The following is a 14,295-nucleotide window of genomic DNA, read 5'->3' on the forward strand; positions in this document are numbered from 1 at the left end:
CATTGGATTTTCATCATGGTGTAGGTCCTCTTGTTAGTATTCCTGCTATGTAGGCAAGAAACTGAGCCATTGGGATGTTAACAAACTTGCTCAAGGCCTCAGAGCTGGTTAGGGGCTAGGCCTGTTCTGTCTTCCATCCTGAGTCCTGATTGCCCTTCAAGCTTTGGACCTCTGTAGGCTCATCTGCGAAGCTTTTCTAATTTTCTTCTCAACCCCAAACTAGGGACTTGACCCTTTTCCGCCCTCAGGGCCACAACCCTTCATGGTTCACATGTAGTATTATGTCATTGTCATGATGTACCCATCCATCCTCTACACTAGACCACAGGGTTCATGAGTGTCCACCTGTCTGTGCCTTTGAGTCTGGTCTTTAGTCTTTGGCACAGTTGCTGTGAGTGAAAAGCTGTGAGTGATTTTTTTTAAAAAGATTTTATTTATTTATCTTTAGAGGGGAAGGGAAGGAGAGAGGGAGAGAAATATCAATGTATGGTTGCCTCTCGCGCATCCCGTGCTGAGAACTTGCCTGCAACCCAGGCATGTGCCCTGACTGGAAATCTAACTGCGATCCTTTGGTTCGCAGGCCCATGCTCAATCCACTGAGCTATGCCAGCCAGGCCAGTAAGTGATTCTTAAATGTAGACTTGATTGCATATGCTCTCTTTGCTCTTTAATGGTAGGTGGGAGCAGAGTATTCTTGGTTTCTGAGGATTCATACTAACTGTACTCTGTGGACCCTAATTTTTCTTTTATAAAAATCATATTTTATTGATTATACTATTACAGTTTTCCAATTTTTCCCTTTTGCCATCTCCACCCAACATCCCTCACTCCCTCAGGCAATCTTCACACCATTGTTTATGTCAGTGGCTCATGCATATAAATTCTTTGGCTACTCCATTTCCTATACTGTACTTTGCAGCTCCATGGCTATTCTGTAACTACCTATTTGTACTTCTTAATCCCCTCATGTCTTTACCCATTATTCCACACCTCTCTCCCATCTGGCAACCATTAAAACTTTTTCCATATCCATGACTCTGTCTCTATTCTTGTCTGCTTAGTTTTTTTTTAGATTCAATTGTTGATAGATATGTATTATTACCATATTTTTTTTTATAACTTTGATGTCTTTTTTCTTAAAATAGTCCTTTTAACATTTCATATAGTAATGGTTTGGTGATAATGAACTCCTTTAGTTATTTCTTGTCTGGGAAGCTCTTTATCTGCCCTTCCATTTTAAATGATAGCTTTACTGGGTAGAGCAGTGTTGGCTGTAGGTCCCTGCTTTTCATGACTTTGAATATTTCTTGGCAATCCCTTCTAGCCTGCAAAGTTTCTTTTGAGAAATCAGCTGACAGTTTTATGGGAAGACCCTTGTAGGTAACTAACTTCTTTTCTCTTGCTGCTTTTAAGATTCTCTCTTTATCTTCAACCTTTGGCATTTTAATTAAAATGTATCTTGGAGTGGGCTTCTTTGCATTGGGAATCTCTGTGTTTTCTGGATTTGCATGTCTATTTCCTTCACTAAATTAGAGAAGTTTTCTTTCATTATTTTGTCAAATAGATTTCCAATTTCCTGCTCTTCTCTTCTCCTTCTGGCACTCCTACGGTGCATATCTTTGACTTCTTGAAGTTGTCCCAGAGGCTGTGTACACTATCCCTTGCACTGCGCTCATTATTTTGGATTGGATTCTTCTTTCATTCTAATTGGTTGTTTTTTGCTTCCTTATGTTCCAAATCATTGATTTGATTCTCAACTTCATCTACTCTATTATTGTTTCCTGTAAACTTTTCTTTATTTCAGTTAGTGTATCTTTTGTTTCTGACTGGATCTTTTTTATGCTGTTAAGGTCCTCACTAAGTGCCTTGAGCATCCCTATAAACAGTGTTTTGAATTCTTCATCTGATAGATTATTTATCTCTACTTTCTTTAGTTCTTTTTCTGGAGTTTTGATCTGTTCTTTCATTTGGGCCATGTTTCTTTGTCTCCTCATTTTGGCAGCCTCCCTGTTTTTGTTTCTATGTATGTGGAAGAACTGCTTTGACTCCTGGTAGTGTGGCCTAATGTATAGGTGTCCTACAGGGTCTGGTGGCACATCCTCCCCTATCATCCAAGCTAGGTACTGGACATATGCCCATTGTATGGACTGAGTACACCCTTCCCTTGTAGTTGAGCTTTGATTGTTGTTGGCAGGTGAATGGGAGGGATTTATCCAGACCGGTCAGCTGCAAGGACTGGCTATGACCACTGACTACCAACCTCCACCCTCTGTGCAGGGTCATCTGTGTAGGGGCAGGATGGTGGTACTCTGATGTGGTCTATAGCTATCCACTGGGTTTATAGGCTCTGGGGTTTGCCGGGTGGTATAGATCAAGGCCAGCCTCCACCTCTATTTTGCCTGGGGCCACCTTGCCTGAACTGTAAAACAATCTGAGATGGTTGCTCTTGTGTTGCGCTTGGTGATTCCTAGGTGAAGCCAAGCTGTGAATCTTGGCTGGTTGCTGCTAGTGCCAGATCTGGGGCCATTTAACAAGAGGTATGGGAGCATAGGGCTCACTGAGGATGGCTGTTGCTTTTTAAAAAATTTTATTTAGTTATTTTTTCTCCACCGCCCTTTTTCCCCTTAACTTCCCTTCCTTCTCCCCTCTGTGGCTGTTGCTTGTTTGATAGGCTTTAGGAAGTTTTGAAGCATGAGCCAAGATCAGCCATTCATATAAAAAAGCAGCTCGGGTGCCCTGGCGTACCTCAGTGGATTGAGTGTGGGCCTATGAACCAGACAATCGCGGTTCGATTCCCAGTCAGGGCACATGCCTGGGTTGCAGGCCGGTTCCCTGCAGGCCAGTTCCCAGCAAAGGACACACAAAAGGCAACCATACATTGATGTTTCTCTCCCTCTCTCCTTCCCTTCCCCTCTAAAAATAAATAAATAAAAAATTTTTAAAAAAGCAGCTTGGGTGGGCCCATACCAACGTTTTTCTTAATTTTGGATTTATCAAAGGTGGTATGCAAGTAACCCTCCCTACTTGTCAAAAACAGTGTGTTCCCTACTGTAAGTGATTATGTGTATCATCAGCAGTGTTTAGCCCCAGCACTTAACAGAGGTCCTTGGATGGACAGAGTTGATACTCTGATTATTCTGTGACATCATCTCTCAAAGTATATTCATTTAAAACGTAGATCAGCCTTTGGGGATTGATCAGACACAACTGAGTGGGTCTGAATGTTTAAACAAAGAGGTGGGAACAGGACACACAATTACTCTTCTTGGAGCAGCCTAAAGGCATTTTGACAGTGCATTTCCTGGGAACAGGATGATTCTGTTGCCTCAGGGGGAGGAGGGAATGTGAGGCAAGAGTAGCTGAGTAGCCCAGCTCTGAGCAGTTCTGTCCTATGAAGATTGAGGTGTCCCCTCAGTCGGCTGCCCTGACGTGTCATCTCTAGATTGACCAGTCTTTTGACCACACAGTTGTGGAGCAGGACCACCTTTCTACCTTACACTGTGTGGGCCTGTGAGCCAATTACAGAGCAGTTTTTGAGAGTGTTTTTGGGGAAGTTTCTGAGCTTTCTTTTCCTTTATATTTAAATTGTTAAAAAATTATGAAACATACAGAAAATAGAAAACCATGTACTCATTACCCAGTTGGTTCCATTTACTTCAGATCCCTCTCAAATTCCACCACCTCCTGCCTTCTTTTCAGTATGAGTGTTGCTGCTATCTCATTTTTGCATGCGTTTTTCCTGCCAATGTTTTTTTTATGCGCACATAAATACAAACATATATGGATATATATCCATAAATAATATAACTTGTTTTAGATGTTTAGATATATATAAATGATACAATGATGTGTCCTTTTTACAAATTATTTTTTAAATATTACATTATGATTTTGAGGTTTGCCATGTTGAGAGATGTGGTTGTCTTACAGTATTCCATGGAGGATTAAGGTCTTATTTGTGCATTCATTCCCCAAATGAGGGGACTGTCAGATTGTATCCACTTTAAAAAAAAAACAAACACTGCCAGAGTGAACCTTGGAATGTTTCCTTTTGTAAAGAGTTTCTAGAGCAGACTCCCCAAAGTAGAATTCCAAGATTATAGGATTTTTTCAACTTGAACTTTACTGGTACAACACTAAAAAGCCCTCCCAAGTGGTTATAACAATTTACTCTCCTGTCATTTTACAGTCCTCTTAACCCATATTTCCCCCACCCACTTTTTGTTACCAGATCTTTTCATTCTTTCCAAGCCTGTAGGGTCTGTGGCAGCACCTTTGTTGTTTAATTTTGTATCTCCCTCACTACTGGTGGGGTGGACCATTCATACTCCCCAGTTTTCTGATTACACTGACACAGGTGTGTTTTTTCAATGGGGTAATCTGGGGTCTCCATCTCTTGTAACTGTTTAAATCACTCTTTCAGATGGCAAGTTTGGTGCATACATGCAAGTTCACATTCAAAACGATGGGCCTGTGACCATAGAACTGGAATCCCCAGCTCCTAGTGCTGCTACATCTGACCCAAAGCAGGTAAGTCCGGAGTGGTGGTCTGTTCTCTAGATGCTTGTAACATATTTTGGCTTTAATTTAGTCACTGGAGCACCTCTGAATCTGTGGTGGACAAAACAGTTCATTGCAAAAACCTATTATTTATTTACACCCTAGCTCCTTAGTGCTGCGGCAGGCAGGCACAGCACTTCTCCCTTACCTCCTCCTGACTTTGGACCCCAGAGAAAATAAATGCCCTTTGCAGAGAATGCAGTTCTTTCTCTGGGATCCTGTTCTCTGGAAAGGTGCTTTGGCACCCACACTCCACTGGGCGGCAGCAGAGTAATGGCACAACTCCCCTTGGCCCTGGCCATTCAGAATAGTTACCTCAAGTGATTTTATCCCAGGTGTAAACAAGCAGTAAACAAGCAGATGTGTCACTCGAGGTTCTTTACAAAACCTCATTTTTCTAAAGCAGTATCTGACCAGGATTTGCTGCAAACTTTGTAAGCTTTCACAAAAAATTTAAATTAAAATAGAGAAAGGAAATAGTCCTTATAACCTGTGTGTTCTCATAGCTGTTAAGCATTCATAAAGGATTCAATTAACATATCTACTTAAATAGCCTTCCAGACACGGGAGGGGACAGGCAGAGGAATGAGAAATGAGGGGGCATTCCTGTTCTTCCTTCCTTCCCTTGCTAAGATGCTATGAAACAGTATGTGTGGAGAAGCATTATATAAACTTAAGGCTGTATGACCTGTTCAAAGTTATAATTTCCACAGGGATACCTTTCTTTTTTTGTTACTGATTCTTTGGATTAATAGAGAGGCAGGAATATGTCTGGCACAGTTAGTGCTAGACTTCAAAGGTGATAACCGAGGTTCCTAGAATTACTGTTAACGTGAAGGAGATCACAAATTAGAAATCCACATGAAAATTTAAACTTTTTATATTGAAATAATTTGAGACTTACAGAAAAGTTGAAAAAGGAGTCATGCTTACATGTAGTCTTTACCAAGCTTCCCCAAATATTACTGTCTTTCATAGTCATAGTACAGTGGTCAAAACATGGAAATTAATATTGATACAATATTCTTTTTAAAAATAGTTTATTTATTTATTTTTAGAGAGAGGGGAAGGGAAGGAGAAAGAGTGGGAGAGAAACATTAATGTGTGGTTGCCCCTCATGTGTCCCTTGCTGGGGACCTGGCGTGCAACCCAGGCATGTGCCCTGACCAGGAATCAAACTGTCAACCCCCTGCTTCACAGGCCTGTGCTCAGTCCCCTGAGCTACACCAGCCAGGGCTGATACAATATTTTTAACTATACAACAAACCTTATTTAAACAGTTCCTCTGTCTTTCCTTTTCTTTCATGACCTTGATACTTTTCAAGACTACTGTTTCTTATTTTGGGTTTTCTATGATTACATTGAGGTTATATACTTTGACGAGAATAACAAATAGCACAAACCTGATCTTGTGTCCTCTTTAGTGCTTCAGATGAAGAGGTACATGATACTGAATTGTCTTATTACAGGTGCTGTGAACCTTGATTACTTGGTTAATATGAAGTCTACCAGAGTTCTCCATTCTACAGTGAAGTTTCTTCCTTTGTCTGCCCTCTTGCTCCTTCACAGCTGATGACTCTTTTTCTGCTTCATAGAGAAAGAAGATATTGGATGGCACTGACCTGCTTTTCCATTCCTTCTTCCTGCTCCGGTAACTGAGCTGTCCTTCCTGGTGCTGAGGCCAGCATCTCCCTCTGGGCTGGACCAGGCTACATATTTACGAGGCTTACTGCAAAAGGAAAATGAGGGGCCCCTTGTTAAAAATGTTTTAAGAATTTCAAGGTGGTGACAGCATTAAACAGAGGGTGGAGCCCTTCTGAGTGAGGGGCCCCACCTGTGTGACCGACCACACAGGTCATTCACCTATGGAGCCAGATTGACCTGGACTGTGGAGCCTTTCCTGACCTTTCTGCATTTTCTGTCCTACCCTTCTTCCTTCTCAGCAGCCTCCACTAAGCACTTTGTTCTCTTGACAATTCAGTCTGTCTCTTTCACTCATCTGTCTTATTCTCATTGGCTTTTAAATATTTCCAGGGATCTCCAATTGAGAAATACCTATTTTTTTCCTTCTTGCTGCCTCCTCAGTACACTGCTTTGATCTTACTGAGGTCCCCAGCAGCCTCCACGTTGCTTTAGTTCATGACTGTGGACTGAAGACCCATCTGACTTTACCACTCAGCAGCTTTTGTCTCTGTTGCCCTCTTGCCCCTGGAACCATCTTGAACCTTGTTTTCCAGGACACCATTTTCTCCCAGTTTTCCTCTTGCCTCTGGTTGCTCCCTCTTGTTTTATTTGTTCATTATTCTGTGGTTTTGGTTTATTATACTACTTTAATTGTATTTGAAGAAAAAATGTAGTCAAGTATTTTTCATTCTAAATATTTTTCTATAGGTGATATAGTAATACCTCATATCTTTAGGATCTTCAACCTTCTTTTGTAACAGAACGTCTGAGTTCTATTGCCTGCCACCAAAAAAACTGTGACTCCCAATGTCAGAGTCTTATGAAAAGGAAAGGAACTATTTATTTAAAAGTTATACAGGTTCACAATAATGGTGGGGTTCTGTTTTGAAGTCACAAAATCCCTTAAAACTAAACACACATAAACACACAGTGCTGCCTCTCCTTCCCAAACCAGGTCCGTCTCAGAGTATACCAGCCAGGGGCACCATCTCTGAGAAAAACATAAGTCTATAGCTCAGCTAGGGAGGTTCCTGTCTGCACTCCTAGTCATCTATACTCAGGTCAGCTTACACTCTTAATCCAAAACTGCATGCCCCCCCCCCCTTGCTTGGCTGGTGGGGGTCCTTCTGCATAGTTTCTAACTGTGTGGCCAAGGCCTCTCCCAAGCTACATGGTTGGAAGAGCCCCATGTGGCTAAGGGATCATGGCTGCCCTGCAGTTGAGGTAAATCCTCATGATGTAGGAACTGCCTCCTGGCTACATCATGGGTTAGAGTCACACCAAACTCCCTTGCTCCTTGTCTGTTACAGCTGCTTAATATATCTAGGAAGCTAGCCAGCTGTTATTGATATCCAAAGTACCTCTCTACCCTACTTCTCCATCCCCCAAGTGATGGCTGTGGGGGTTTTCCCATTTTGGGGACCTCTGTATTCCCTGTTACACTTTCAACCAGTGCCTCCTCTTCCTTCTTTATAACAAAAATAAGCACCATTTTTAAAACCTCCAATGAGGCACACTGACTTATTAGGATAAGAAAGTCTTTTTTAGTTATTTCTAAATCTTTTAGGAGCTTTTCCTCAAATGTATGAATTGCCCTTTTTAATTTCAATTATTTGTACCCATTAACTGGCACCAGAAGTCTCAGACCCTGGAACTGCTGCACAGATCTCTGTCCTCCAGATGTCCAGTAGGTGGCGGTGAGTAGGTATGGCAGGGGCCCATGTTGTGGTGGCTACTGGCCTTTGCCCACTTGGCCTTTGCCCACTTGGCCTTTCTGTCTTTTTATTCTCAATAAGAAGGGGATTCCCTTTAGACAAATAGCTACTTTGTTTATATTTGTGTTGGTAGGAAGATTGCAGCCATTTTTTTTTTTTTTTACTGACAGGTAAACAAGTATTTCTATCAACTGAGTTTTTAGTTCTAAGTGTTTTATATTCCCATTATAATCCAACTACTTCATTAGTGAAAACCATATATATTACAGAGGAGTGATATTTTGGCAGATTTTTAAATGTAGGTTCTTTGAATCATCAGGACAATTGAACCCTCTTTGTGTGTGTGTGTATGTGTCTTTATGCATCAAGCATCTTTTTGTATATAACAGTGTGCTGGGTGAAAGGTTTTCTTAAGCTCCACTGAGGAAGAAATGCCAATCAGCCACAAAGTCAGGCAGTATAGAGCTTTATTGGGGTTTGCACACCTGGGCTAGATTCTACGGTCCGCAAAGTGTGGGGCCAGAGAAATTGCCGCCTGAGCAGGGAATGTGGCTGGGTTTTATTCTCATTGGCTTTCCACTGAAGCTGGGGATTGGTCCCCTTTGAGCAAAGCGGCAATATATCATTAGTGGTTTTCCTCGGGCTCAGGTTGCTATGCGGATATCCATTTTGGCAAAGCCAAAATCTGTTTTGGCAAAGCCCGCCCTTTTGGCTCTCTGGTTTGACGTCAGCCATCTTTTCTGGGTTGTAGTTCAGTTGCCATTTTGGTTGTAGTCTAGCCGCCATTTTGTCCTACCCCACCCATCCTGACACTGGGCATTGTGAGGAAGAAAAAGAAGTGCAGTGACACAGTCCCTGCTCTCAGGGCTATGGTTAGGGCACTGTAAACCTGGAACGTTAGTAACAATGAAAGGTAAAGAACAGTGTTGTTAATTTAGGACATGCCACAAAGCTATCATTCCATGCTCTTCTTAAATCTTCACTCTGAACACCCAGTCTTCAGTGTGGTGGTTCTGTGTGGCCTGCTTTATAGGCAGCAGTCCCCAACCCTGCCCTTTACCTACTATTGCTTCCTTTCTATTCTGAAAATAGGTTGAACTCTTTCTTACCTCTGGGCTCTGGTCTCAGTGTCAGTGTCTCTGCCTCAGAGGAGATACTCTGACCCCCTTGATCCTAAGTAAGCCCCTTCCAGCTACTCTGTCACATTGCTCTGATGATTTATTTCATAGCACTTCTCACCATCTGTTATCTGCTTGTGTCTTTGTTCCTTATATGTCTACACCACTCATAAAATTTAAGCTTCCTGAGTCTTGTCCACTGCTGTGACCTCCCCAGGAGGTAAACCTGGTGTAGTTAGTTTTGGAATTGTGTGTCATGGTCCTGTGAACTGTGACATGTGTGAATGTTCTGAGTTCTGCAAAGGCTGATGCCACTGCCGTTGCTGCTGAGCTGGATAGGCCTCCCAGGGCATTGGAGATTTTAGTTGACCTTTAAGGATACAGAGGAGAGGAGGCATTCTCAGTTGTTGTTTCCAAGCTTGTACTGCAAATAGTCATAGATTTTTATTTGTAAGAGTCCCAGAGCTCTGTTTCTGGGTGGTACAGCTACTGCTGGTAAAGGCTGGTTGCCTGACTTAACCAGATCTCTGTTTTCAGAACTGACCACTGAAGCCTATGCCTGTTTTCCCATGGCTGCATCAGCACTATGTCCAGTGCATTTATAGGTTGCTGTGTGGGTCCCATGATGTGTTCTGACAGTGAGAAGTTGCAAGAAGAGATTACATTCTTGCTCTTAAGGACAGACTTCTAATGGAAATAGGGCTTGGAAACAGTAGCAAAACCACTAAACACAAGCTGTTCTCCCTGATGCATTTTTGTGGAAGAACATGATTCTGGTAGGAACATCCTGATTATTCTGAGAAAAGATTGATAGAGTGTGAGTTCTTTTGTGGGTGACTAGATATTGGGAGATTTCAACACCCTATTCAGCCATTCCTAATGATAGAAATTTAATTTTGCTCTTGTTTTAATCTTAAATGCTTTGCCTTTAGCCGAGGGTTGGGGAGGTTTTGCCTGGGTCTCACATGGATGGGATTACGTGTATGTGAGAGCAGATGGGGATTTTCCTTGTGAGAAGGGAGATTTTGTAACTGAGGGACTCTTCTTGGGGCTGAGGGCTCAAGGCCCATCTAGTTTATAGTGTTGCCATTAATTAAAATATTCTCATTTATTTAGTGGACTTGAAAGCCTCTCTAAATTGAAATGCTGGAAAGAGCTGAAAAAAATAAATTTTCAAATATTTTTTGAATTAGCTCATGTGGTTATTGACAAATCACTGGGATAAGTTGACCAGTGAAAATGGTGCTTTGGCTTTTAATTATATGCTTCTTTGAATATCACCATCACTTTACTTATCATTATTCTTTGTACACTTGCTTTATCAGCAAGCATTCATCATGGTGCCTGGAAACCATGGAATGTCCATATCGAGACATTCATGGTTTCTGTAGGATTAGGAAGATATAAGTAGGGTAGATAGTGGAGTGGGGAAAAGAGTTCCATTTGATTTAATTTATTTGCTCTTACAGTAACAGTGGTATCCTTTTCAGTTATATGTGCTATTGAATCCAGAAGGTGAAATGGGGGACAGGCAACAGCCCCATCATAGGTGCAAAAGATGGGCTCACAATTTCTGCACATTTCAGTTTGGGGGACAAATCTAATGAGAAGTATTCTGAATATAAGGAAGAATTATGCTGATGATTGTAAGTTTGCATTTTTTCATAGAAAAACAATTATTTAATATTTTCCCTTTTTTATTCTATTTTTAACCTTGAACTCCAGATGCTAGTTCCATGATTTCTGTTGATTTCAACTCAGTTTTTACATGATCTCAGCCGGGCTAACGTTGTTGACTTGCCACAGGAGTGTGCTTCTGAGTCTGATTTCCAAAATGAGACCCATGTCCTGTATTCTATTCCAATCACTAGTTCATTTTTTCATGTTGATTTTTTGAGCAAATGTTGACTGAGAATGCTGCTTTGTTTATACCTAAGTGTTACTAAAAAGAAATGGTCCCTAGCCAGGTAGCTCAGTTGGTTACATCATCGTCCCGATATGCCAGAGTTGCAGGTTAGATCCTCCATCAGGGCACATATAAGAGTCAACCAGGGACTTCTGGCCAAGATGGAGGTGTAGGTGGAAATACTGTACCTCCTTGCACAACCAAATTTAAGGACAACAAAGATTTAGAAACAAAAACACAACCAGAACAGACAGAAAATTGAACTGTACCAAAGTCCAACAACAAGAAGCATTCATCCAGAGCAGTAAGAGGCGCTGAGTCTGTGACCATTGGAGGGGGTCCCAGAAGGAAGAAGCTATGGTTAGCAGATCCGGGTGTGGGGAGGAAACAAGTAAACCCAGTGAAGTGTGCAAGGCAGTTGGCTGATTGCAGACACATTTGCACGCAGATAAACAGGCAAAAACAAAGGCCACTGAGACAGACTGTGCAACCTTTATTTCCTGTCAGGAAATAAAGCCTAAAAGCACCAATTGGAAAAACTTTTGGGGATTAAGGTTCTGGGAGAGGCTCCCAGGCACACAGGAAAGTGCATTGGAGAGACCCATAGGGTCCTAGAACACACACACAAGACCACCCATCCAAGAACCAGCACCAGAAGGGCCCAATTTGCTTGTGGGAAGCAGCAGAAGGGACCGAAATCTGAGAGAGAGAGCAGAACAAGTGCAATTGCTCCCTCTCTGACACTGCCCCCACATACAGCATCACAACCTAGCAACGTGGGTTGCCCTGTCCTGGTGAACACCTAAGGCTCCGCCCCTCATACTTAACAGGCACATCAAGACAAAAAAATTATGGCTCAAACAACCAGAGACAGTACTTCTAAGTGACCAAGAGATAGCCAACCAATCAGATGCACAGTTCAAAAAACTGGTGATCATGATGCTCATAGAACTGATTGATTTTGGTCGCAAATTAGATGAAAATATGAAGGCTATGCTAAGTGAAATGAAGGGAAATGCACAGGAAACCAATAGTGATGGAAAGAAAACTGGGAGTCAAATCAATCAAGTGGACCAGAAGGAAGAAAGAAACAGCCAAACAGAAAAGAATGAAGAAACAAGAATTCAAAAAAAATGAGGAGAGGTCTAGGAACCTCCAAGACATCTTTAAACATTCCAATATTCAAATCATAGGGTTACCAGAGGGGGAAGAGGAAGAGCAAAAAGTGGAATACTTATTTGAACAAATAATAAAGGAGAGCTTCTCCAATCTGGCAAAATAAATAGTCTTGCAGGAAGTCCAGGAAGTTCAGAGAGTCCTAAAGAAGGTGGAACCAAGGAAGAACACACCAAGGCACATCATAATTATAGTAGCCAAGATTAAAATGAAGGAGAGAATCCTAGAAGCAGCAAGAGATAAGGGGACCGTCACCTACAAGGGAGTTCCCATCAGATTGTCAGCGGATTTCTCAAAAGAGACCTTACAGGCAAGAAGGGGCTGGAAAGAAGTATTTCAAGTCATGAAATCCAAAGACCTATACCCAAGATTGCTCTATCCAGCAAAGCTTTCATTTAGAATGGAAGGGCAGATAAAGTGCTTCTCAGCATAAGATCAAATTCAAGGAGTTCATCATTACCAAGCCCTTATCATATGAAATGTTGAAGGGGCTTATCTAAGAAAAAGAAGATAAAAAAGATGAACAGTGAAAGGACAGCAAACTCACAGGTTTAAGAACCACACCTAAAAGAAAAGCAAACTAAGAGGACAGCTAGATCGAGAGGGGAATCATAGAAATGAAGATCTCAAGGAGAGTTAGCAACAGGGGAGTGGGAGGAGGAGAAGGGGGGAGAAGGTACATAAAATAAGTATAGATGGTAGGTAGAAAATAGATAGTGGGGAGGGCAAGAATAGTATGGGAAATATAGAATCTAAAGAACTTGAGACAGGTGGTCATAAACTAAAGGGAAGGAATGGTGGTGGAGGAAGGTGCAGGGTGGAGGGGAATGAAGGGGGGAATAGAACAACTGTAATGGCAAAAATCAATAAAATTAAAAAAAATTGAATAAAAGTAAAAGATAAAAAAAAAGAAAATTTCATACTATTTTTCAGACTGCTTGTACCAGTCTGAAATCCCACCAACAATGAACTAGGGTCCCCTTTTCTCCACAACCTCTCCAACACTTGTTGTTTGTTGTTTTGTTTTCTTTATGATGGCCATTCTGACAAGTGTGAAGTCGTATCTCATTGTGGTTTTAATTTGCATCTCTCTGATAGCTAGGGATATTGAGCATCTATTTATGTGTCTCTGGATCCTGTATAGGATCCTGGGAGAAATATCTGTTCAAGTGCTTTTCCCACTTTTTAATTGGGTTGCTTGTCTCTTTAGAGTGGAGTCATGTAAGTTCTTTGTATATTTTGGAGATTAAACCCTTGTCTGAGGTATCATTGGCAAATATGTTTTCCCATACAGTTGGTTCTCTTTTTATTTTAATACTGTTTTCTCTAGCTGTGCAGAAGCTTTTTATTTTGATGAGATTCCATTTGTTCATTCTTCCTTTATGTCCCTTGCTTTAGGAGACATATCAGTAAAAATGTTGCTGCATGAAATATCTGATTTTTCCTGCCAATGTTCTCCTCTAGGACTTTAATGGTGTCACAGCTTATATTTAAGTCTTTTATCCACCTTGAATTTATTTTGGTGTGTGGTGTAAGTTGTTGCTCAAGTTTCATTTTTTTGCATGTATCTGTTCAGTTCTCTCAACACCATTTGTTGAAGAGGCTATTTTCTCTCCATTTTATGTTGCTGCCTTCTTTGTCAAATATTAGTTGACCATAGAGACTTGGTTTTATTTCTTGCTCTCTCTTCTGTTCTATTGGTCTATGTGCCTGTTTTTATGCCAGTACCAGGTTGTTTTGATTATAGTAGCCTTGTAATACAATTTGGTATCAGGTATTGTGATCCCTCCTACTTTGTTCTTCTTTCTCAAAATTGCAGCTGCTATTTGGGGTCATTTATGGTTCCATATAAATTTTTAAGTGTTCTATATCTCTGAAATATGCCATTGGTACTTTAATAGGTACTGCATTGAATCTGTATAGTGCTTTGGGTAGTATGGACATTTTGATGATGTTAATTCTTCTAATCTACGAACAAGGTATATGTTTCCGTTTGTTTGTGTCTTCCTTGATATCTTTCTTCAGTGTTGCATACTTTTCTGCATATAGGTCTTTTACATCCTTGGTTAGGTGTATTTCTAGATATTTTATTTTTCTTTTTGCTATATCAAATGGGATTTTTTTTCTTGATTTCTGC

General features: G+C 41.1%; 1 protein-coding gene across 4 annotated transcripts in view; it reads left to right on the forward strand.

The window, feature by feature from the left end:
- Positions 1-14,295, forward strand: part of DTD1 (D-aminoacyl-tRNA deacylase 1) — a 308,428-nt gene that overhangs the window by 77,776 nt on the left and 216,357 nt on the right. For all 4 annotated transcript variants that reach the window (XM_053670944.1, XM_053670946.1, XM_053670945.1 and 1 more), the window contains exon 4: positions 4,424-4,530. In XM_053670944.1, coding sequence (XP_053526919.1) covers positions 4,424-4,530 — 107 coding nt within the window. The remainder of the gene's footprint in view (positions 1-4,423; positions 4,531-14,295) is intronic.

The sequence above is a fragment of the Artibeus jamaicensis genome, unplaced genomic scaffold (genome assembly GCF_021234435.1).
Source record: "Artibeus jamaicensis isolate MK-2021 breed Jamaican fruit bat unplaced genomic scaffold, CSHL_Jam_final contig_65, whole genome shotgun sequence".
NCBI lineage: Eukaryota > Metazoa > Chordata > Mammalia > Chiroptera > Phyllostomidae > Artibeus > Artibeus jamaicensis.